A 27,327-nucleotide genomic window follows, 5' to 3' on the forward strand; every position below is an offset into this window, starting at 1 on the left:
GACAATGCTAGACCTCATGTGGCTGGAGTGTGTCAGCATTTCCTGCAAGAGGAAGGCATTGATGCTATGGACTGGCCCGCCCGTTCCCCAGAGCTGAATCCATATGAGCACATCATGTCTCGCTCCATCCACCAATGCCATGTTGCACCAGACTGTCCAGGAGTTGTAGGGAGGTCATACAGGCACGTGGAGGCCACACACACTACTGAGCCTCATTTTGACTTGTTTTAAGGACATTACATCAAAGTAATGAGTGTTTTGAGTGTGACTCCAAATCTGTATATCTACAGAAATAAGACTGATCTTGCTTCTGTTGCCCGTTTGTTTAATATCCTACTGATTCTGGGAGCACCAAGCCTCATCTAAGGGCAAAATGTTGGATGAAGTAATTGCTATACAATTTTTTTCATTAGAAGAGACTGGTATTACTTGGAATGTATTATTTAGTGTTGTTTACACTGTTCCAAACAGGCAGAAAAATATTTTAACTTGACAGCACCTGTTTGTCACATAATATGCAGGCAGCGCTCGCTCCTACACCCTTCTTTTTTTGAGTTTGTCATTATTCCAATTATTATTATGATCATAATAAGTAATGTTATCATCATTAGTAGGCTTTGTATAGTATCCTTGTATAACCACCGTCGAGCTGTAAGCCCAAGAGCGCGTCCTGTTTAGTCTTAATACTGTAACTTATTTAGGCCTATTTCAATAGTCTACTGTGTCCATCAATCAATCTTTCATTTGTTCATGTCATCACACAGGGAGCTTGTAATCTAACAGCAATTGTATTGTGTGCCAAACATTTCCACAACTAAGTCAAATGTCATCTACTGAGCCGACCTCTCCTTTCCCTCCTGAACAACCAGTAAACATTTACCCTTTGAGTTTATTTTTCACCTCCTACACATCCATTTTGCTGTCAACATTACATGTTCGTTGGAGTTTGATATAAGAAATGTATGGGATTATGATAGGGCCTGACCTATAGCCTATTGATCACATGCATGCAATTCTTACACGTTTCACATAAAGAGCAAGGGTTAATGGAATAGGGAATGTTTTTCCTAAACAAATGAGGGATTTCAGTAACAGAACTTTTCAGGCAGAAACAAGAAACTAAATGAATGAAATAATTTTGCGGCTTCAGCACAGACAGCGCAATAAACACTTGCTGTGCTGTGGTACCTTTTCACTGCATTAGGGAGGCGCGCGAGACAACGTGCACCAGTTAAACTGTCGTCATAAAAATAAAAAAAACACCATGACCATTGGGCTCAAGTCATTTGTGTCTTAATTATTTAATCAAACTGTGTGCTTAAAGCATCAGACAAGCTCAGTGCATATGTAGTGATTTTATTCTGTCTATGTATGGAAAAATCATTTACTCGAAAGAACCTGACAACTCTCGGTCGACCAAGATTATATATAAATGTTTTAATGTATTTTTCCATATATAGACAATGAATAAAATCACTATCTAGAGTAATTTTATTAAAGTATGTTTCTAAATGAAAATTATATGAATATGAAAGTAACTTCTACTGCCATTATGTGAAAATAACCTACATATAAAGCCAATAAATAAAAATATTGCAGCCTGCAGGAAGAAAATATCCTGATAAAAAATAAAAAATCAATCATATTGGCTATCAACTTGGTCCAGCAGGAAGCTTATGCTAACCAACTTTCGGCATTGTATAAAATCAGAGTTATCCCACACCAGTGAGCTCCGGACAGACACAGATTTGGCCTATTTTATTGCTTTCCACCGGATCAGATGCATTTTATTTTTTTCATGCTGAGTGGTTATCTAAAAGAGAGAGCAGGGAAGATTTTTCAAAAAGGCTACATTGAGGAACAATTCTCAATGGATGTAAAAACAGACTGTTAACTTGCTGTTAGAGGTGAAGAAAAAAAAGACAGAAGCGCCACAGCTCATTAGTGGTGGTGAGTTAAGACAGAAATACGCTCAGATCCCCAAACAAGCACATTTATAAGCCTACATTTGCCGGGTAGCCGAGGACTTATTCTATGCGTAATCAGATGAGTGTCCTTACTCAACATTGACAGGAGCGCTCCAAAACAAAACACAATGAATATATTAACTCGTAAACAGAATGAAACAAACCAAAACGTGTTTCTCACAAGTGTAGCTTAGGTTGTGCGCTCATTGACATGTTTGCGACAATGAAAACTGTAAAAGTCTAATAATATTTTGAATCCATTAACAGAAATGACAGTAACCAAACAAACATTGTAGATTCGAAATTATGGGAATTAACTGTAAATGTACTACTGGAGAGCCATCGGAGCAGCCTCCGCAATGGATTAGTCCACCGACAGGCTTCAGTTCCATAAATAAGTTCATTTTTTAATTGTAACTGCTCAACTAAAAATATATATCTTAGATCGACCAAAAGCTAATTGCCCAAACGGGGTCAGCCCAAGTACAGTCCAACACAACTCGCCCACAGCTGTATAGCTTCACCACACAAAACAGTGCTGATAACTCAACTCCTCAACACCAAGTGGCTTCTTGCCAGGATGTTCCAGCACAGTTATTGTTTTTCTAAGACTCCTGAAATATAAGCTTAATATCAGTGTGCGGAGTACGACTGACTGGTGCAGACAGGACTCATTACTGCAGCATGTAGCCTAGGTCTGTAATAAATACATTGCTGTAGTCCAATAACAAGACTGTTCTACTTCCTCACACCTCAGCCATTTACCACACCACATCCTCCCCAATCACTTCCATCTGAAAAGCTGGTTACCCAACACCGTGTGCATTTCAACAATGGGGACTAAGCATGGGGTGGTGAAATGTGACATCATGAAAGGCAGACTTCACTGTTCATCAGTAGCTATTTTAGTGTGTGAGGCAATAGAACATTTCACAGCACTGAAAGACACCTCCCAGAACAGAACCGTAGGCCAGTCCTTTGAGAACCCAGGCCAACAATAACCCATACTTCCACTATTGAGTGTTATTAGCTGGCTCTGGAAAACTGGACCCTGCACTGCAGACCACAGACATGTTACCTAGGGAGACAGGGATGATTGAAAGTTCACATTAACTGTCTGGGGAAGACTCATCATGCCTCAAACCACTGTGCTGGGTCAGCATGTTGTCAGCCAAATGTGAGAGGCCCACAGGGGGAGAAGTCCACACAATACACACACATTCGCGATAGCATGTAGCCTAGGCAGTGTGGTGCCAGGACAACAACCTCTCCCTCAATGTGAGCAAGAAAGGAGCTGATCGTGGACTACAGGAAAAGGCAAGGCCGAACAGGCCCCCATTAACATCGACGGGGCTATAGTGGAGCAGGTAGAGTTTCAAAGTTCCATGGTATCCACATCAACAAACTAACATGGTCTAAACACACCAAGACAGACGTGAAGAGGGCTCAACAAAACCTTTTCTCCCTAAGGAGACCGAAAAGATTTGGCATGGGTCCACTGATTCTCAAAGACCTATAGCTGCACCAGAGAGCATCCTGACCGGGTCCATCACTGACAGGTAGGCAACTGCTCGGCATCATTTCACAGTAAGAAGTGACAAATAAAGTTTGATTTGACATGGCATTGAGCGATAGGAGACACATAGGGAATGCAGTGTAACAAATAGCACTAGGCCCAGCACTGTTTCGGTCTTTCTGATTCACTTCTCTCTAGAGTGGATCTCCATCTCAGACATAAAAGCAGGCCTGGCTTCAGACAGATCGGATTACAGTAACATGGATAACATTCCTATAGACCAACACATTGAGGATAATAAAAAGAGGTGTGTATGTGGCAAGAGACAGCAACACAATAGAACACACACAGTATGTGGAATATGGGGATGACTGAGCAGATGTGATACTATGTGGTTCACTCTGAGAGGAAGTAGACTTGTCTGACTAACACTAACAGCACGCATCATGAAAACTGCCACGGAAGTATGAATCGGTAGGGAGCTAGCCTGTAGAGCTAGTCTATGGGGAGTAGCATTGACCCACTATAATGTCTGTAACCCTCGCTTAGCAAAGACAGACAGGAACCACACTGCAGAGAGCGTAACAAGCACAACAGCACAAGGCTAGCCCACTCACTCAGCATGGTTGCAGGGAAACTGCAGCATAAAATTAATGTTCAAGGTCCTTGGCTGCATGGCACAGACTGTCACATCAAACCCTGAACCTGTGGGCAAACTACTGTACTAACGGTTACAAGGCAGTCAAAACTTGCTAGTCTACAACTATAGACTCAACTCTGACGATCAAAACAGCACTACTTTAAAATCAACGTTGATGAAAGGCTTTCAACATGGAGTATGGAGAGTTGAGACATTGACAAGCCTCTCATAGTGAAACTGAAGGTCTGTTAAAATATTTGCCTAAAGGCGGCTAGCTAACCAGCAGTCGTTCATCATTAACTAACTATAGTCTACTCTCCTGTGACAATCATTACATCAACCGGTCTGTCTGTTATATATAAATACACACACACACACACACACACACACACACACACGTGTGATTAGATATATAACTGCCAGTAGCATACAACAACAGTCCTGTTCTGAGAACCAGACAGTATTCTCTTTACCCTGAGCATGTCAAACTGAACAAGTGCTCAATTAAATCCATTCAAAATAGAAGTAAGAACATGTGATAGCATGGTTGTGTATCTCAGTAAACGCACGCTAAGACCACTCAGTCAGGCACTAACCAGGTGCAGAAACACAGCACAGAGGCCCTATAGGGTTACAAGTCACATTTAGCAAACTGTCCACACTCTGTGGGAATGGGACGGGGGTGTGTGGTTGCTTTTCCTACCATGAATAAACCCATACCACATGGACATGACAGAGGTCGACAGACCAAGGCTCATTCCCTTCTCGGCTCCAATAGAAACCTGAACAGGCCTCTCTGGCATGTGTGGTACAATGCATAATGGAGTGTGAAATGAATGGAGTGCAAGATGAATGGTGTGGCTGATGGAGGACTGTTCCGACAGGAGTCGTAGACAAAGCATTCTCACTAATCACACAGACACAGCTGCAGTACTAGCCAGGGCGGAGACCAGCAGCTATAGCTATACAGTGCAGTGACTGTAGCAACCAGCCATAGCGGGGCTGTGACTAAGGCTCAGAGAGGGATAATAAGGCTCAATAAAGACTCCAGTTATTGCACCTTGATCTGTTTTTCAATGTCACAATCACCATCCAAAGGCATAATTAATCTCTGTGCCCAAGAACACAAGGTAACCTGCCTATATGACTACCGACCCGTAGCACTGTAGCCATGAAGTGCTTTGAAAGGCTGGTTATGCCTCACAACATCATCATCCCTGAAACCCAAGACCAACTCCAATTCACATACCGCCCCAAAAGAGCAACAGACGCAATCTTAGTTTCACTCCACACCTGGACAAAAGGAACACTTACATGTCAATGAACACCATTCTCTACAGCTCAGTGTTCAACACCAGTGCCCACAAAGATTATCATTAAATTAAGGACCCTGGGATTAAACACCTCCCTCTGCAACTGGATCCTGACAGGCCGCCCCCAGGTGGTAAGGGTAGGTAAACAACACAACCGGCATGCTGATCCTCAACACGAGGGCCCCTCAGGAGTGTGTACTTAGTCCCCTCCTGTACTCCTGGCTCACCCACGCACAACTCCAACAGCATCATTAAAGTTTGCTGACAACAAGTGGTAGGCCTGATCACAGTCAACGATGAGACCTCCCTATAGGCTGAGGTCAGAGACCTGGCCGTGTGGTGCCAGGACAACAACCTCTCCCTCAATGTGAGCAAGACAAAGGAGGTGATCGTGGACTACAGGAAGTGGGCTGAACACGCCCTCGTTCACATTGACGGGGCTATAGGGGAGCGGGTGTAGAGCTTAAAGTTCCTTGGTGTCCACATCAAACTATCACAGTCCAAACACACCAAGACAGTCGTGAAGAGGGCACGACAATGCCAATTCCCCCCCAGGAGACTGAAAAGCTTTGGCATGGGTCCCCTGATCCTCAAAGTTCAACAGCTGCGCTATCGAGAGCATCCTGAACGGTTGCATCACAACTTGGTATGGCAATTGCTTGGCATCTGACCGTAAGGCGCTACAGAGGGTAGTGGGTACAGCCCACGGATGGCAATCGGTAGCGGAGCACCAAGTCTAGACCCAAAAGGCTCCTTAACAGCTTCTACCCCAAAGCCATAGGACCGCTGAACAATTAATCAAATGGCTACCTGAACTATTTGCATTGACCCCCCCCCCCCCCACTTTATAATATATATTTTTTACTGATGCTACTCACTGTTTATTATCTGTCACTTTACCCATACCTACATGTACATTTGAAGTCGGAAGTTTACATACACCTTTGACAAATACATTTAAACTCAGTTTCACAATTCCTGACATTCATTTCAGCTTTTATTTCTTTCATCACACTCCCAGTAAGTCAGAAGTTTACATGCACTCAAATAGTATTTGGTAGCATTGCCTTTAATTTTTTTTTTTAACTTGGGTCAAACGTTTTGGGTAGCCTTCCACAAGCTTCCCAAAATAAGTTGGGTGAATTTTGTCCCATTCCTCCTGACAGAGCTGGTGTAACTGAGTCAGGTTTGTAGTCCTCCTTGCTCACACATGCCTTTTCAGTTCTGCCCACAAATGTTCTATAGGATTCAGGTCAGGGCTTTGTGATGGCCAATCTAATACCTTGACGTCATGTTACACTCCCTCTTACATGGACCTACAAGTGGCATGAATGTTCAGCTGATACACTGCATACATTTAAAAATGTAGCTAGTAGATACTAGACCCAATACATTCTATACTGTTGGTATGTTCTCCCTTCTTGCTCTCCTCTCACATAGTGTGCAGTGGTGTGGGTGGAGCTTGTGCGTAGTGTGTAATGTGTGCAGACATGTGTAGTGTGTGTGTGTGATGGTGGTACAGTAATTACAGCCACAGCCAGTTTCTCTAACTGTTCCCAGAAACAGCATAAGCAGGCAGGGACCCACGAGGATAGTGACCCACAACCCTCTAATCTATACCAGTTGACCTCTGAACCTTGTCAGGGGAAATGAGAGGGTGGTGGCCAACCCATCAGTTAAATGACCACCTGGATGCCCTTCCTAGTGTGTAATATCCATCTGTAGACCAGGTGTCTTCTGGGACCTATGAGTAAGAATCAGCTCCTATTGGGCCTCAGTAGTTCCATTACAGGGCATTATTCAGGATAATGACAGTTTGTTGTCCAGAGAAAAGGGGGATTCTCTCACAGACAGTGAAGTGGTGTGTGTCTTATAGACCACCTGTTCTGTGGTCTTGCTAGGATGGGACATGACCATGTGATACAGTTCAGTAGGTCTGGAAGTTTGATCTAGCATAGAGTGCTTCCGTTCCATGACTGATGTGGCTGTACATGCACGAGTAGTCGAGTACACCCACACGGGTCCAGTGTTAAACACCTCATCTGCTTCATGACGCAGGCAGTCTTCGAAAGGTAATCATATTACCAAGGAGCCTGCTCTGCGTGTATGTTTAGACTGCGAGAGCTGTTTCCCCTGGAACAGAACACTTAGAGCAGCAGACAGTTATAAAAGGGCTTTAAGTAACGTGCAGGCAGGTCATGCTAGAGCAACATAACAGAGCAAGACTGATCATAAAGTAGCCTAAACCAATACCAACTCCCTGCAGTAAAACCCACCTCCAGAGCAGTGTTTTTTCAACATGTTTGATATGTAGGCTAGATGACTTAGGAACCGTTTTGCATTTTTAAACTAAGAAGGATGTTTCCATAGTCTTTTCTTTCTTTTAATTTTTATCAGTAGCTGCGAGGGCTGGATTGGTAGAGTGTGCTGTGTGGGCCTTGCTCGGTTTAGCTGAAGTATGAAAACAGAGAAACTGTTGACATTCTCTCCTTTCTGCAGCAGAACAAAACTCACCACAGCAGGAAGGAAACAGGCCTGCATTGCACCCATTGACACACACCTGAGTTGAGCTGAACGGTGTTGAGGGTCGGCTATGTTGTGAATATAAAGCTTCAGGGACTCCTCTTCAAACAGTCTGTACCTCAAGTGGTGCCCCGAGCCCTCTGCCACTGCTTAGGCTTAATCATTCTATTCAGTTTCCTATCATCAACACGCCATATCGAAACAGACACAAAAGGCTGTGTGTAAGGCTGATGACGGGACAAATGTAGTAACTGCACCAGTCAGTTTAAACACAGGGACTCCGCGCTCAGACATTAAGTAGTTACACACACACACAACTTGTTAATTACACATATCTATTGGAGATCTCCCTGGAGCAGATCATACATTTTGTCTAGACTGGGTGTACCACTGCCAAACTGTCTTCATCTCCAGATCTGAAGTCTCAAGTCAGAAGGGTTATAGCTCAGACACACGCTAAAAGAGATGTCAGTATGCAGTAAAAAAAAAATGGACACCCCGTCTCTGAATAGCAGAGACAGAGCTCTCCTTCTGGAACAGGCGTCTGGCTGCCGTTATGTAAACTCACAGCAGACTGGGGCTCCTGGAGGTCTCTTTCACTCAGACCCTTTCCACTCCCCAAAAGCTAGTGCTAAGCGAACGCTAGCACAGTACAGCCCAGGAGGAAGAGCGGGTCTGGAGAACAGGTTTGTTGTACGTACTTGGGAAATGTAAACAAACATGCAAGTCCTACAGCAAGATGACAAACAGGACAAAATGGAGGAACTGTGGTAAATGTGATACTGTAATAATTAGGGCCAGGACGATACAAATATGGCAATATTATTTCCATGGCAAAAATGTAAACACGAAGCAGACCAAACTCTTTGGTCCTTTAAAAACCTGCTGTATGTAAAATAGTGCGTGGCTGTATGTAAAATAGTGCATGCTATAGCTTGGAAAATAAATACACGTGACTCTGAATGAAAACATAATCCTGCTTATTTCCAACATTAGGGCTGATTTCCTTACGAAGTTAAATCCCTTTCATGTTGTGTTTCCTTGCCACAATACTAAAAATGGCAAGGAAGTTAGTCCCAGCTCTAGTAATGATGCACAACTTGGACTGAAAGTGGCAGCAGAAAGAGAACCGGATACAAAACTGAGAACATTTCCGGGACTGCAACACAATAGCTGAGGAAACTGGGGTGGCGTTGGAAGAGGGGGAGAGACGCGTGAGGGAGGGTGTGTTAATGGATTGTGTGGTTGATTAAGGTCCTGACATGGGATTTGCACACCATGCAGTCAGGTGATGTCACAGACAAGTCAAACCCAGTCTACCTGAATTGGTGTGGGGGCACTGCCTCTGCCATCAATGCCCCTCTCCTGTACTCTCACGGGAATATAGCCTACAGGACTGAGATTCAACTAAAAGGGGCCTTTTCCCACCAACAGAGACTGGAAGGGAGGCTAAAGCAGCTTCTATATCTACCACAGAAACAGTTGTAAACCATGGGTGTGATTCCTATCCTTCTAGTATTCTGGGGAATCCTCTGGTCCGGACAGAGCATATGTTTCTGATGTCTGAGGAAGACCAACACTAAGCTGTTTCTCTCCCTTCCTTCCCATCTGGAAACAGAGTGTAGTCAAGGAGAAAGACTGAAATGCATTACTGTTGTATAGCACTCAAAAATACACAAACCACAGATGGGGACCACTTGTCCTTCACTCAACCCAACAAACAGCCCACTGTGACCAAGGCAGCCCATAGTTTGAGTTTTATACAGGAAGACTGTCCGAGGAGATAATGAGTGGTGATCATTTTATGAAAGCGTCTGCCGTTGTTGACTTTGGATCAGAGAAACAAACAGCAGCCCTCTCCTCCTACAAAGCTGCCATGTTAGATTGGAGCCAACTGATTCACTGGCTCCAACCCAGCTCTACTAAAACAATACCATAACTAATATTACACAAACTCTTATACTAAACACCTACTACGATTAATGTACTATACATCAATATAACTATGGCATGGCTCCACTACAGACCCACTAGGGTCCTCTCCTTCCATATACACAGAGAGAAGGCTGTGAATTACTGAGTAGTCCACAGTATTAGCTAGCTACTCTGGAGACACAGAGACTAGCTGAGAAGGGTTATGAGGCCCCGTCACTCAGAATCTGTCTGTCTATTGCAGCTGTTTCCCAGCAGCCTAGGCAGGGTCAGAGCATTTTGAGATTATTTCCCTGAGTGTCCATGGTGCTAAGGGGTAAACAGAAAGACTAGAGGCATGAAGCTGAAGCTTCGACTTGTAAAGACACCACAATGAACAGGCACTCTTGATTAAACATGGGCCAAGGCCAACATAATCTAAATCATCACAAAAACCATTGCTCAAGGGGAGACATTGCTATGGAATGACTCAGGAGAAGTAACGAACTAGCCTAACTAGACCCTCTGAGGTTTACCATCAACTGGTAGCCTAACTGTTGTATGTTGGTGGTGGTTCTGTCAGAAGGGAAAGGATTGAGTTATCTAAGCCCAATGAATCATATTTGAAACAAGCAGCAGTGGCATAACTGATGTCGCCATGAAGTACAGTACATTTAAAAGAATGCATTAAGTCATTCACAAGTGCTTGATGAATAGAACCCCATACAGCAGGATTTGAGCTGCTGGAGGGTTAACTAGAGGAGCTACTATGAGAGACTATGCTTGACATTTCAGCCACAATAACACCATTGTGGGGGCAGACAGCATTATGCTTACTAGGCAAGTCCCTTCATGGCATAGTGTGTGTGTTGCATGGGCCACATTGTCCGCAGCCGGGCAATGGAATATGATTGTCAAGATCATATGGAAATGAGAGGTCAGGCTGAGAAGAGTTTGCAAGCTCACACACCACATACCTAGTGAATGCAGTTGTGTGAGTGACAGGACACAAACTGTTACATTATATGTTGAGTCTTGAGTCTGAGACAAACCAGTATTGATTAGCAAACTGACCTTATGAGTTCCATACCCCAGTCAGGAAGTCATGGGCTTTAACCCAATCAGGGACTAAAGGTCTCCTGTGGCATGTACGTTTCCAATTAACCAACTCTTAGACTGTATAAAATGCAACTATACACTTTAATTATTGCCTATTGTTTAAAAGATGAAGTGTTAGGGGCCCTTAAGTGGCTATCCTACCAAAGTATGATTCCACGTGGTTCTGAAATATTAGCTGCACGTGCCACTCAGATTATGGGTATAATTGCTGACCATCAGATTAGCTCCATTCAAATCTAAACCATAAAGCCTGGCAAACCAATATGGATTTAGCCTAAGCAAATAATTGATAGCTAACGGTAGCTAATGGAATGGCTAGCCAGCCTGCCTGCCATTTGTTACGTTGAAAATACTGTTGAGCAGACTGCATGCGAAACTGGTAGCTCCTTGACGTTAGCTGTTTAGTAACAGGTTGCGAACTTCATACGATAAAACACAGTAGCTACCAGGTGAGACGTTGGCATAAATTCAAGTTAATTTACCTTGCACTGGGTTGGTTTCCCTGAAGGCTTCTTAAAGAACGATGTTCTGGCAGTGAAAAAATACTCTTCGGAGTCCTCCTCTAAACTACTGTAACCACTACTCATGGTGCTCGTCCACGTCATTTGAGGAGAAAACTAATATCTTCAAATTTGTCAGCATCAAAAAACGAATAGCAGACCACAGACGCAAAGCAACAACTAGAAAATAAAGTGGGTTACACCTTCTCAAACTTGTTTTTTGAACCGCAAAAAGCCCGAATACTTTCCAACATTCACCCTTCAACCATCTACTGAGCAGTCCTCACACTCTAGCAACTATCGAGCCGCTGGCTGCGCTGTGTGTCAACCGCTAGGTAGACACTCCTACTAGAACTCGTCGAAAGTCCCTTATCCAATCACCTTTGACTTTCTTCTTCTTCTGTTTCGTGTGGTTTTCCGGCAGACAGGACGCTGTGGTGCTGCCTTACGCAGGTCGGAGTGCGGATTGCACATTTTGGTCACCTCCCCCCAAAAAGGGAAAGCGGAATAGGACAAACTTAAATTGCGTCACCATCTAACCATGCAACTATACACTATCCCCAAAAACCAACCACCCCATCCCACTACTTTGGCAGGATGGATAGAACCCCTTCTCTCAAAACTTCCTGTAGATCTTCTGCACTAAAATCTCTCACACCCAAATATTGCTCTACTACTGCAACTACCACATCTATATTTCGGTGGTGTCTGCTCCATCAGTGCAGTGCAGTTGATCACCACGGCTATAGCCTCTCTGTTTCACAGGGTACTTTGTATCCCCAGCTGCATGGGCATCACCAAAGTTGACACACAGTGCTTTCTCTATCCCAACTGTACCCTCCCTCTGACTATGCCCTCATGCACATTTCTCACATAGTGGGATCTCCCTTCTACACACGGCTGCAACATGTCCAAATCTTTGGCACCTAATGCACCATAATGGGTTCTAAACATAGGCCCTCACAGAATAGCAAAAATAACCTAAGGTTAACAGATAGAAACTCAGGATCAAAGCTTAACAAGACAGACAGGGTATTTTCAGTCTTGCCGTTGCCACCGTGACCATGTCTCACCAAATGGCGGAAGTCACAAACACTAGGATTCTTCATTTTCATTTGATCCACCTCTACATTCAACGCTACCCCACACCCCTTTCAGCGGCACCCTGCTCCGGAGAGCAAAGCACACCAAGGGTTTAACCCCGAGCCACGTGACTCAAAGCGCCCACTTCCTCTGGGAGGCGGACACATAAAAAAATCCAAACAATTCCACTATTCGACAACTTCACAGATGTAACCATTCCCAGTTTGTCCTTTACCCAGCACGACACAAAATATGGGTCGGCCAAAAAGCAGGATTCAACCCTTTCTAAAAAATCGCACTCCTAATGGTCCAAAATCATCTCTGGTAGGATTCTCAGGGCAAACGTTGAAAGACTCTACCACACCTGCTGCCGCAGGTAGGCCCACTACATCCTGGACCTGGCTCAACTTCTGAGTGCTCGCCACTGCCGACTGACTCCATTTCAAGATCCTCAAGGTTCCCAAGAGAGCGTGAAGACCTATAAGTAAGATTACTTGGTTTGTAATCAGGAGACGGGAGTATGTGCAGCATGTACTCCTCAAACGAAGGTGTATACACAGGAGACAAGCCTCTGATCTTAGCAGGGCTTTTTCTTGCTCTTTCGCCTCGTCGCACCTCCTCTGCTTCTTCCCAACCTACACTTTCCACCGGCTTCTCCGTGGTCCCCCTTTGATTTGTTGAATACAATAGAATAAGTAGAGATAATCCATTACATTCACTCCAATGAAGTGAAAGCCGTAGTTAGTTATTTCTTTCTTGCTTGCTTCTCTCCTCCTGCCTCCTCATACTTTTCTTTCCTTAGTCACTCATCATCAAATAATTCATATGAATCCATAAATGCACACATCCTAAAGAGATAACATAACATCTGCTTCCCACTTACCTCAATGAACATGCAGCACAGCGAAGCTAGCTGTCTTATTTTCCTTCCCTGCAACATGCTGCTTTACCAGAGCTCCAGGACCAACTAAACTAAAAATACAGACCAAAGACATCAAGATACTTTAGACTGACATACGCCCAGATGAATGGGTGGAACAGCAGGCGTTCGCTCGGAACAACCTTTTAACATTTCCCGTGGCCCTTGATGGTGGTGGCGGTGTGTGTGTGTGTGTGTGTGTGTGTGTGTGTGTGTGTGTGTGTGTGTGTGTGTGTGTGTGTGTGTGTGTGTCTAAGCATGTGTCGTGTATATGCAAATAACACCTGCCGATCTGTCACAACCACATATAACCTATATATAAAATCAGAATGTCACACACAATTTCTAAGCTCTGCATAGGCCTCTGTGAGCCACCTGACATCATCAGTAACCAGGAAATGGGATGTGAGAACTCTACGCGAAAACTCCAGTTCAACTGCATTCCCACCTTTCAATCCAAACTGGTCAAGCAATTGGTTATAGTGACCTGGGCTTCATATCTGTTCCATCGGAGGACAGACTGGGTTATGTAAACGTTTGGCCTGGACGAGGAAAAGCTGAATCAAAAACACACAAATTAAAGCCCTCTGTTAGCCATGAGGCTGGGTTGGGTTCTAAGCTAGGGAGAAATCACTCTGGTACTGACTCTCATTCACTGGTGTGGGTTGGCTTTCTCTCCTACTGGCGCTGATCACAGCGAGTCAATAAAGTTATTTGAATTAAATTGGGGCGGCAGGGTAGCCTAGTGGTTAGAGCATTGGACTAGTAACCGAAAGGTTGCAAGTTCAAATCCCCGAGCTGACAAGGTACAAAATCTGTCATTCCACCCCTGAACAGGCAGTTAACCCACTGTTCCTAGGCCGTCATTGAAAATAAGAATTTGTTCTTAACTGACTTGCCGAGTAAAATAAAGGTAAAATAAAAAAATAAAAATCATAAATCATTTCAGCAGCAGCTTCCCATGCTGCTGTTATGACAACCACCCCATGCAGTGTCAGATAACCTGTTGTATAAGTATCAATAAACACATTAAAAACACATGTCTCCTGGGTTTATTTGGTTATAAATGTGTCGTATGGGTTAGTTAATGTTTTAACTCTGTGGTGGTGTTTGTAGCGTCTGATAAAGTTGTCTTGCATCAGCCAACAAATGGAACCCATTAATGCAATTCTCAGAGAGCAGAGCTACAATGCTTTAACAACCACAATGAAAAGTGCATGCAGTTCATTTCTAAAAGGATTTTAGTTGCCTGAGGCTTTTTTCTGAGTACATTTCTACAGGACTGCTCCTGTGTGGCTTGTACTTTTACACACTAATATAATTCAACTAACTAGCCCACCCAGTCACTGGAAAGGCTGTTACAACTTCAGCTAATGGGTCAAATGTATGTAACACATGTAGTGAATAAGGCGTACAACCCTTATCCTGACCACACCCAACACATACTGTAGCTTCTTGGGGGTTTATGGGAGGGACAGACCTAATTTAAACCCAGAGTGCAGAGGCGACCTACAAGTAACCTAGGAGCACAGGAACAGCCAAACCCTCCAACCACACCACAGCCTGGCCAGGGAAGATTCATACAGCTGGCCTCTCTACTGTCCAGTCTCAGAGCCAACTGCCCACCTTTATGTTAAGGAGAAACTATAGTGTCCACTAGAACCCTGTCTAACCAACATCTTCTGGTCAGGTGGAGTGATGGGCACTCGTTGCGGCATCCTTGGCCTGTATTTCTGTAGTACTGTAGTACTGTACTGACTTAGGAAGGAACAGATCGGCTCCTGTAAGTGACTGGAAGTGTGTGAAAACAGCACAGGGAATGTCTCAGACACATGGAAACTCATTCTCAGCTCCACCCCCCTCACTCTCCCTTCCCTGGTGTAAAACAATGGACACTCGGCATGAACTCCCCCTTCCTGGTCTCCACACAGAGAGAGAGAGAGAGAGAGTGGTCACTGGGCCTGTAGTCTCTCTGCCTGAGAGCCACAGCCCTTGGCAGACATTACCCACATTCCTCTGCAAGCAAGGGCTTAAGGTTCTCAGCACTGCTTGTTTACATGCTGCAGGTCTAGTTAGTTATAGGTGAAGGGGTAAAAAGAGGTGTGGGTGAAGAGGGGGTGAGGTGGTGAGATGAAAGGGGTAAGGGTACAATGAGGTGAATGGGTGAGGTCGGGGAGGTGTAAGGAATGTCCCATAAATGACTCCATAAATGAGTATTCCACCACAAAGACTGGTATGTGGAGAGAGAGTTGTGAGAAAACAGACACTCTCTACTTCAGATTTACCTGCCTACTCTCTACAAAGGTGTATGTTTAAGGAGGTTTTTCAAGGGAGTCTGAGTTCCCCGCCCTTTATCATCTAGAATTATGTCATTGTTGTAATAATTCACCCTGTTTTATTAATCAGGAAGTACAACAAATATTCCTGTGAGTAATGACATCAAATGTGCTTGAGATAAAACACAGATGAGGAATGCTCACTCATAAGAGTGATGGATAGCTACATTCAGTATACTGTCTACAGTGCATTCAGAAAGCATTCAGACACCTTCCCTTTTTCACTTTACTACCTTAATCTAAAATGGATTAAATAAAATAAAAAATCCTCATCAATCTACAAACAATACCCCATAATGACAAAGTGAAAACAGTTTATTTTTTACTTTTGCAAATTTATAAAATAAACTGAAATATCTTATTTACAAAAGTATTCAGACCCTTTGTTATGAGACCCGAAATTGAGCTCAGGTGCATCCTGTTTCCACTGATCATCCTTGAGATGTTTCTAGAACTTGATTGGTCCACCTGTGGTAAATTGTATTGATTGGACATGATTTAGAAAGGCATGCACCTGTCTATATAAGGTCCCACAGTTGACAGAGCAAAAACCAGGAGAGGGTGTGACCTCCACAATGTATTGTTAAAATGAGAGGCTGCCTGGATCATTCATTTAAAGACCTTTGCTCCCTTCGGTCTCAACGTAGACTTTGATCTGAAGTCATTCGTTTGATTATTGTGATTTTGCTATTCATTGTAAATATTTCTATGCCTATGTAGCCAAATTGTATCTACGATCGCATGCTATTCATTTATGTTTTTTGAATGTTCTTTTTATATCTGAGAATTAACCAATGATATCAGGCCACACCCGACCATGATTACAGACACCTGTGTGTGTCCTTTGACACTATATAAACTAGTGACTCGCAGTGTTTGTCATTATATCCTGATGAAGACAGCTTGTCTGTGGAAACGTTGGCTATAAGGTTTTTCAATTATTGCATCGGAGCTCCGAGAGTGTGCGCGTCTCCTTTTCTTTTTCCAGAGCAAAAACCAAGCCGTGAGGTCGAAGGAATTGTCTGTAGAGCCCTGAGACAGGATTGTGTCGAGGCACAGATCTGGGGAAGGGTACCAAAAAAATTCTGCAGCATTGAAGGTCCCCAAGAACACAGTGGCCCCCATCATTCTTAAATGGAAGAAGTATGGAACCACCAAGACTCTTCCTAGAGCTGGCCGCCTGGCCAAACAGAGCAATCGAGGGAGAAGGGCCTTGGTCAGGGAGGTGACCAAGAACCTGATTGGAGCTCTGTCAGAGCTCCAGAATTACTCTGTGGAGATGGGATAACCTTGCGGAAGGACAACCATCTCTGCAGCACTCCACCAATCAGGCCCTTATGATAGAGTGGCTAGATGGAAGCCACTCCTTAGTAAAAGGCAAATGACAGCCCGCTTGGAGTTTGCTAAAATGCACCTAAAGGCCTCTCACACCATGAGAAACCTGAATGCCTGAATGCATTTGGCCTTTGGCCTGAATGCCAAGCATCACGCCTGGAGGAAACCTGGCACCATCCCTACGGTGAAGCATGGTGGTGGCAGCAGCATGCATTGGGGATGTTTTTCAGTGGCAGGGGCTGGGAGACTAGTCGGGATCGAGGGAAAGATGAACAGAACAAAGTACAGAGAGATCATTGATGAAAACCTGGTTCACATTCCAAGGTTCACATTCCAACAGGACAACGACCCTAAGCACACAGCCAAGACAATGCAGGAATGGCTTCGGGACAAGTCTCTGAATGTCCAGTCAGAGCCCGGACTTGAACCCGATCAAACATCTCTGGAAAGACCTGAAAATAGCTGTGCAGCAATGCTCCCCATCCAACTTGACAGAGCTTGAGAGGATATGCAGAGAAGAACGGGATAAACTACCCAAATACAGGTGGGCCAAGCTTGTAGCGTCACACCCAAGAAGACTCGAGAATGTAATCACTGCCAAAGTTGCTTCAACAAAGTACTGAGTAAATGGTCTGAATACAAATGTAAATGTGATATTTCAGTTGTTTTGTCACATTCTGACCTTTATTTCCTTTGTTTTGTCATTATTTAGTATGGTCAGGGCGTGAGCAGACTATGTTTGTTTTTCTATGATTTGGGTATTTCTATGTTTCGGCCTAGTATAGTTCTCAATCAGAGGCAGGTGTCATGAGTTGTCTCTGATTGAGAATCATACTTAGGTAGCCTGGGTTTCACTGTGTGTTTGTGGGTGATTGTTCCGGTCTCTGTGTTTGCACCAGATAGGGCTGTTTAGGTTTTCGCACGTTTACTGTTTTTGTTAGTCTATTCATGTATAGTTTTTTCCTTTATTAAAAAACATGAATAGAAACCACGCTGCATTTTGGTTCCGCCTCTCCTTCACCTCAAGAAAACCGTTACATGTTTAGTTTTAATAAATGTGCAAACATTTCTAAAAGACTGTTTTTGCTCTGCCGTTGTGGGGTGTTTTGTGTAGATTGTTGAGGTAAAGAAAAAGGCTGTAACGTAACAAAATGCGCAAAAAGTCAAGGGGTCCGAATTCTTTCTGAATGCACTGTAGATGGATTACACCCTGGCCCCTTCTCTGTGGATCAACCTTAAACCCCTGTGGCCATATATGAGGTTAGATTACACCACATTAGTAGTGGATACCTGTCCCTACCCACTTGACTGAGTCAAGTAAAGCCTGAGTGACTCAGCTTTGACTCCTCCTGTATTTCTCCTGAGGCACTGAGTGTACTGGAGTGAGTGTGCATGTTGTAATATATCTGCTGCCTCTCTTCCTCTGAGGCACCGTAAGTCACAAAACTCTGACAGCCAAGACGCTCCACTCACTCATGAGCAAACACCATAGGAATGCCTGGATACAGATACTATGCTTCTGTAATATAATCCCACCTTTGCTACGGTAGTTACCCAATTTTCACAACTTTATGAACAACATCAACTAAAAAGTTCTGTGTGATGTGCAGGCTACTGTATCTCATTTAACTGGTTTCTGAGCTACACAAACCACCCTCCATTTTGCGCTTCAAACGATAAAGAACCTGGCACGCAACATTGACCCTGGAGAGATCAAAGGGACTATTCTACTGGGTAACACATTTACTCTTTGGGGAGTTGAGCTGCCACCCATCGTTCTGCACTCTTTGTTGCCAAAACAGAGCCAGGTCAACACTATTCACTTCACACACTCTCTGGTTTTCTCAAATCAAGTTGAATCTCAAGTCTTTCAACGTTTATTTTGAACATGTTTCTATACCCCTTTCACCTGAACCTTTATCAGTGATGAATGTGTGCCATTTACAGTGGAAGCTTATCGAAGTGGAGCAGAGGCGGAGGCCGAGATGATGTGGGTAGATACAGTGGGCAGAGTTCAAGACAGCATCGTGAACGTGAAAACACACACACACAATTCATACCACACCATAGGCTACCCTACGATCATCCCATAGGCACAGATCTAAGTTCAGCTCCCTCACCCTAAATGAGGAAACACAAAACATAGCCTGAATAAATGTATTGGGGCAACTTTAACCGCAGACAACACAGGAACAGCTGCTGCTCACAGGTATAATAGTATAGGCAGGTCAGGACTCGCTTAAAGAGTGACAATAGACCTGCTCTCTCCCCACCATATACAGTAACTAACTGTGGCTCCTTTGTCTGGCCCTTAGATGGACACAGGGCTTAGAATCATCAGGGCCCCACTCTGTCCGTACATTAAGTGGGAAGCGCACACACTACCTACAGACAAGGAGGGGGAAGCACAGACACTACCTACAGACAAGGAGGGGGAAGCACAGACACTACCTACAGACAAGGAGGGGGAAGCACAGACACTACCTACAGACAATGAGGGGGAAGCACAGACACTACCTACAGACAAGGAGGGGGAAGCACAGACACTACCTACAGACAAGGAGGGGGAAGCACAGACACTACCTACAGACAAGGAGGGGGAAGCACAGACACTACCTACAGACAATGAGGGGGAAGCACAGACACTACCTACAGACAAGGAGGGGGAAGCACAGACACTACCTACAGACAAGGAGGGGGAAGCACAGACACTACCTACAGACAAGGAGGGGGAAGCACAGAAACGCTACTGTTAAAACACACAGCCACTACAGGCAACATAAAACATCAGGTGAGATTGTTCCCTCGTCCCACTTGGATTAGACGCAGGCTCTGATTAGCTGTTGGCTCTGTCAACAACATGGCTCTCTCTCCTCCCTCAGGTAACAACACAGTGACTCACTGATTTCACTACAGACCGGCAGGAAAGAGGGGAGACGATGGGAAACATGGGAAAGGAGGTGCAGATAAGAAACAATAATGGATCATGTATTTACAGGCTACTTGGAAGTCATCGGGCTGTGATGTTGATGGGATTTTGATGGGACTGTGATTGTGGCACAGAGGCCCCTCTGTCTTGTGGTTCGGCATAAGGTTTTATTTTATTGACATGGCTTCTTAGGGCTGTGAATGATAGGGGAACAACGCTGGAACCGTAAGGGACTGGGAAGACCACTGAACATTGACTAGTAGTGATAGCCATTCTAGCGAAGTAGAGTACACTGGATCGAGGGAGTCTTCTGGGACTCTGCAGACAGTCATGTCCTCTATGTCTGCTGATAGTGTCACGACTCCCCTGTCTGTTCGGGCGGCGCTCGGCGGTCGTCGTCGGTCTCCTAGCTGCCATCGATCCCCTTTTCCTTTTCTGTTTGTTATGTCTTATTGGTTCCACCTGTTTCTTGTTTGAGTTTTGATTCAGGACTTTTTAAGCCCGTTAGGCCCGCCTGCTTTTGTGCGGGCTTGTTTTCTGTTAGTCAAGGTTTGTTGCAGGGAACACAACATGTCTGTTTGTGCCCAGTTTTGGGTTGGACACTTTTGATTATCGCCTGTTGTTTTGGGCGTTTATTTTGGTTACCGCAATAAAGTTCAGGTTTCCCCCATTATCCTCTGCTCTCTGAGCTTGACTCCGCCCCCACCACTCCTGGCTGTGTGACAGATGGGAAACGCTGTCTGTCAGAGGTAGCTGGGGTATGGGGAAAGCCTGGGGATTTCTAGTGGTTTTAAGTTGTTATCGTACATCTTTATCTGCCCAGTTTGACACAGAGAGGGAACATTAAGACAGCCGGAACACCTTGTCTGTAAAACAGTAACACGCTGAACCAATCTGGGCTGAACTCTGACCCCGCTCTCTCACAACAACCATGTAACAATAAAACCCTGACTTTCCGACATCAACATCTAGAGTAAATCAAGACTGGGTGTGACCTGGTTACCCAAACTGGTTAACTGTGTTTCACAACATCCCCGCAGTTGAGGTTAGGTTACTCGTCATATAGAACAGAGCTGTTACGCAATATATGATTTAGTGGATTTTGTTCCATGTTCTGGGTTGGAGAACGGTTTTTGAGAACCAGGCACTCTACCAGGCATTCTGCTGAGAGGTTGGGTTCTGTTGCCAGAGGAGTGAGGGCCGTTCTATCTTAGAACTAGAGCCGTGCGAGTGTGGCAGAGCAGCCTGTTAGCGATGAACACAGCGAAAGTGAAAAACAGAGTCGTAACAGAGTTCAGGATGATTTCCACTCAACATAATATTATATAACATTTGGGGTCACTAAGGAAACGGTTGGCAATTTCTGTTGGCTGCACAGTGTGCTGTTGAGGAATCTCCATTCAGCATGAGGTCTAAAGCTTTGTTCGATCTATGTAGAGCTTTTCCTGCCCCCTTGTATATACTTCCAGTATCCTTTCCCTTTGGCCCATAGCTTAGTAATCAGTAGGTCTTCAGATCAGAGTTGATGTTTTTAAGAGGAGTGATAAGATAAGGAAACCCTGCTAAGAAAAGGAAGAAAAACTGACAAAAGCAGGTAAGACAGCACACCTATGGCATGACGCAAGCAACCCTATAGGACGTACTACATTACCCCACGCACGATGAGGAGGAGAGGGTGGAAGGCAATGAGGGAGACTCCCTTTAGTCTGAGATCTCAGAGAGGCGTAGAGTCCCTGGTCATTCCCCCACAGATAAAGAGGTCTGTGAAGGTTTGTGAAGAATGCACAATATTAACAGAGGTGACATCACAAAGGTCAAACGTTAAAGATCAATAACTTATGCAGGTGTAATCTAACATTTGGGGTTAACGAGCAGCAATGAAGCCCAGAGGGAATAAATCAACATTCTTGTCCTCCTAACGACTGTTTTCCCCCAGGTCCCTGTGTTTGACTTTCCCATCGTTCAGGAACAGGAAGTGGCCCTATTATTTACTGCCTGTCTGGCTAGATAGCCTATCAAAAGGCATGGCTCAGCCTATAAGAGTGCAGTAATGGACATGGGCATATAGAGTGCAGAGGTCACTCCCAGCACTGTGCGTGATCAGTCTCTCAGAAAGCACATCCCCTCAGTCAGAACAACTTTCTCTACAGCTCAACATACTACACATGAACTAACTACATCACATATTAACTAATTACACATGAACTAACTCAGTACAAATGATGTACCCAGCTGTCTTTGTGCATCATTTTTTGTGAGTTCATGTTTGAGTTAGTGAGATCTTGCTGTGTATCGAACTTCAGTTAGCTCTGACAGAGATGTAGACTGCATGTGAATCATGTCTCTATGGTGAAAAATGTACAGTGACACTGACGTGCCATTTCTAAGAATTGTGTTTCAGGCCCAGTGACAGAGTTAGCCCATGACAGGGCAAGAGCTCTGGGTCAGACTGATGTCAAATTCTGTATTACTCTGTTATAGTCAACTCAGTGACAAACTCCAGACTGGAACAACCACTGCTTAATGCAATCACTGATCTATTCAATCAGCTAATCACTTTGCGCTCCTGCACGTCATGACTGAGTGCTGTCCCAGATCTTGTCTCACTCAGAGGGTGTGTTACAGAGTGTGTAGGATTCCACCACGTTGAATTGACCCCTAGTTATAAATGTCAACATGTGTTGGCTGGCAGCCATATTGAGTCAGTGTCATTCCTTCACTCCTGTGAACTTCATCAGCTAACCAGCTGTCTGTGATTCATCTGCTATTGGAGGGAGGGAGGGAGGGAGGGAGGGAGGGAGGGAGGGAGGGAGGGAGGGAGGGAGGGAGGGAGGGGGAGGGAGGGAGGGAGGGAGGGAGGGAGGGAGGGAGGGAGGGAGGGAGGGAGGGAGGGAGGGAGGGAGGGAGGGAGGGAGGGAGGGACAGCCAGCCAGCCAGCCAGCCAGCCACTCGGTGTTAATCATGATAGTTACTGAGTAATATTGTAGAGGCCCTCTCTATTCCTAGTTTATTGCAGACTCTTCTAAACTGGGATAAGGAGCTCATTGTCTTCCTGTGTCTGTGTCCTCTGGGTATAACAGAGGCTGAGAAGATCCATCTATCCACTCTCTGATTCCATTTCCTTCACCGAGACAGATAGTAAATAAACTGTCTCATGGCTTCATATCATTATCGGAGTCCATTCCAGGAGAGTTTCAACCACAGACCACAGAGCAGAGAGAGCGTTGGACAGAGATAGAGCTACAATCTGCTGGGAGGTTCAGAGTGCTTTATATAAGGATAGTAAAGGGTCATCTGAACATATGAGTCTAGTTGAGTCTAGTTCTGGTTCTGGGCAGTCACATGGGGGAGTTTGGTCAAAACCCAAAATATCTCCCGCTGTCTGACCCAGCCGCACACACACACACAGAGACACACGCACAGAGACACACACACAGATACACACACACAGACAGAGACACACTCAGCCACAGATTAACACAGAAACATAAACACGACACTGTGAAACAACAACATGACAGAGATCTGCATGTCTCGGCAGCACTGTTCAGCACTGGTCCCAGGTTTCTGCTGAGCTAACATCTCAACACTAAACTGTTTCACTGCAGTATTGAAACCAGACTGTTTTGACAGAGTTGAAGATCCCTGACAATTGCATTATTTAAATAAATAAAAAATGTACATGCTAAATATGATCCACAGAGGTGTGTAATGCCCTCACTCATTCCATCCATCCATCCATCCATCCATCCATCCATACCATCACAACGCAAGAGTAGTATTTGTGTGTGTGTGCATGCCTGCGTTCATGAAGTTGACCAAGGCTCAGGGATTTAGGGACAGGGCCTCCACACACACACACACACCTTTCGATTCCCCTGGGACCACAGAGGACAGAAATGTGTGTGAGGCCACCCATCACGACCACTCGTTATATATGGCAGCCGGCTCATGTTGCTGTTGGGCGAGCTACAGGGCCAGGTCGTTTTGAATGCACACACACAAACAATGACTCCAGGGCTATTATATGGACAATGACATGGACTGCTGGTTTCAAAGCATTGGCACCACCTAGTTAATCCCAAACACACACCCTTCTGTATGATATCAGCAGAGTATTCAGAGCCAAGCTATTTACCCCCCCAAAAAGACCTAAAAGCAACACATCCCCCAAACACTCACTCACTCCCGCCAAGAGATCTATGGACAAGAGATACAGTATAGAGACAGAGAGAGCGTCATCTGGTGGTACATTAGTGAACTACGTCTCAGTCCCTCACTGTAATCACCTGCAGGATGAATACTCATTCCATGCACGCCAACGCCCCCTTGTGGTGAAATACACTAAATACAGTGCTGTGACCATCACAGAATACAATATCAGCACATCTCAAGGAACAAAGGGTTGACCCTTTAATTAGACCACACACACACACACACACACACAAACACACACACACACACACACACACACAGGGAGTGAGAGAGAAGGCGGGTACTCACAGTGGGCTGTGTCTCGTCGTTGAGGTGGTCCTGGCTGAGGGGGGTGTCAACGGTACCAGGACCACCGGGGTGACAGTTCAACGACACTCGTTCTCGACACTCTGGGTGACAAGTATACTTACACCCTGAAGTAGGAAGAGAGGAGCTTGTTAAACAATTGCAAAGACCTGACCTTGCAGACTCATAGAGCCTGTATTCTCTCTCGACATGTGTGGCAACAAATACCCTCTTTTCATACTCCTAGTTATTCTTACACCTCTTGAAGACTCTTGCCACTTCCTTGCCAGGAGGGTTTAAAGTATTGTATCTGTGTTGACTCAATAGCAGCGTGATCATTAACAGAGACCTGTGGATTCACCCAGGTCACAGGTACTATGTTAAATACGCAGCCAACCCCTAACGAGTCTCATCCACAACCAAATAACTAACGTATAACCCAGCCGCGAACATCTTGAGTCTAGAACGCAACCCCAAATGGCTACGCAAATATTCCCTGGGATCCCAGGCTCGGGTCTCCAGCAACAGCAATAACCAGGTGAGGCTGTGTTGTGTCTGGAGAGAGGACAGGAAGGACATGAGGTTGTCCACAGTATGCAAAACACTTCATACCGACCCCATCCACAGTCACCATTCAACTGTCAGCTCAGTCAACTATTCGCAGTCACCATTCAACTATCAAGTCAAGTGAAACAAGGCTACTATTCTAACTATTCCAAGCGCAACCAAAATGTAAACACGATACAATGCATTGGAATGGCGAAGAGCAAGAGGAGCATGTTCCGCTTGACAGTCAATTGGATCGGTCTGACAGGCTGGGGACACAGAAACCTCCTGCCGTGCACACTGCAACAATAAAGGTTGAAGGAATCTCTAATATGTGCTCTCTTTCTTTCTCTTTCTCCTCTCGTTCTCTGCGCCGGGCCTGGCCAGCATCCAGCAGCCCACGTGGAAATAACTCGGCGTGGAGGAGAGACAGGGAGAGACGGCCGACAACACAGAATACATTGCACATCACTGTGACAGTCCCTCTGCAGTGTACAGAGCATCCAGCAAGCCCTCACTGTTAGCACTGGTGTACAGGAACAGCGTGGTGTGTGTGTGTTCGTGTGTGTCTCCTCACTTACCCGAGGTCCTCCTCTTCACCTGCCGGCTGAGCTTCACCGACAGTTTACAGATGGCTGCTCCCATCCCCGACCAGCACACCATCTCCCTCCTGCCTCGCGCACTCTTCTCTCTGAAGCTCTCCCTCACTGCTCTGTCTGATAACCAATACTCCTTGACCACTTCCTACACTGTACCACCACTGGCCAGTAGCAACAGGCCCAGCTTCGACGCACTCACTCTCTTACACACAGGCACAAGAAGCATCAGGAACAATAGCCTGTGTTGACTGGGATACCCCTACCTACCTCCCTCGCCAGCCCAGACCTACACAGAGACTCATTTGCCTAGCAGCTACCACTCTCTCGCTCTTTCTCTCTCTCACAAACACTCACTCATTCTCTGTCTCCCACTCTCTCTGTATGGCAGTGCTGAGTGGGTGATTTGCCTGTCAAATGGAGGCTCAGTGGGTCACAGTGATGGACACACAGACAGTAGGAGAGAAGAGCGGGGGAGAGGTGGAGGGAGAGAGAGAGAGTGTGTGAGTCCGAGCGTGCGTGTGTGAGAGAGTGTGTGGGCCAGGGATGCCCCTCTCTGAGCTCACTGACCAGCACACAAAGTGGGTGGTCAGCTCGTCTGCTAGGCTTCCTGCCCTAACGCTCTCTAACCCTCTGTAACTTAGAGGGGATTTTTTTCTCACCCCAGTAAGGAGAAATAAATACGCTTCCATGTCTTACACAACCGCAAAATACAGACATCTGATGATGATGATTTTTATTGTCTGTCTGATGAGTCAAGCACTCCCCCCCCGGGAGTCTCCTGGGCCTGTGGGGAGTGCTGCCTGCGTGTGTGTAGTATAGCTGTGCTGATGCTTTGATAATAGCACTTCCTGTAATCAGCCAGACAAAACCAATTGATCAGACTTAATCAGTGGAGCTGAGAGGAGAACAGAGCGCAACTCAGCATCTTTCCTCACTCACTCACTCACTCACTCACTCACTCACTCACTCACAGAACAACAACACACTCCACAAACAGATGCATACCAACACCACTCGCCCCTGAGCCTAGCCAGTGTCCGCTGTGTGTAGTATATAGAGCTGGCTGTCTAACCATGTCTCTGTGTGTAGTATATAGAGCTGGCTGTCTAACCATGTCTCTGTGTGTAGTATATAGAGCTGGCTGTCTAACCATGTCTCTGTGTGTAGTATATAGAGCTGGCTGTGTAACCATGTCTCTGTGTGTAGTATATAGAGCTGGCTGTGTAACCATGTCTCTGTGTGTAGTATATAGAGCTGGCTGTGTAACCATGTCTCTGTGTGTAGTATATAGAGCTGGCTGTGTAACCATGTCTCTGTGTGTAGTATATAGAGCTGGCTGTGTAACCATGTCTCTGTGTGTAGTATATAGAGCTGGCTGTGTAACCATGTCTCTGTGTGTAGTATATAGAGCTGGCTGTGTAACCATGTCTCTGTGTGTAGTATATAGAGCTGGCTGTCTAACCATGTCTCTGTGTGTAGTATATAGAGCAGGCTGTCTAACCATGTCTCTGTGTGTAGTATATAGAGCTGGCTGTGTAACCATGTCTCTGTGTGTAGTATATAGAGCTGGCTGTGTAACCATGTCTCTGTG

General features: G+C 45.2%; 1 protein-coding gene across 1 annotated transcript in view; it reads right to left on the reverse strand.

Annotated features, from left to right (window-relative positions):
- LOC135514762 (ras association domain-containing protein 5-like) overlaps positions 1-27,327 on the reverse strand; it is a 59,561-nt gene that overhangs the window by 18,102 nt on the left and 14,132 nt on the right. The window contains exon 2 of the mRNA XM_064938330.1: positions 24,595-24,719. Coding sequence (XP_064794402.1) covers positions 24,595-24,719 — 125 coding nt within the window. The remainder of the gene's footprint in view (positions 1-24,594; positions 24,720-27,327) is intronic.

This window comes from Oncorhynchus masou, chromosome 26 (assembly GCF_036934945.1).
Source record: "Oncorhynchus masou masou isolate Uvic2021 chromosome 26, UVic_Omas_1.1, whole genome shotgun sequence".
NCBI classification, from domain to species: domain Eukaryota; kingdom Metazoa; phylum Chordata; class Actinopteri; order Salmoniformes; family Salmonidae; genus Oncorhynchus; species Oncorhynchus masou.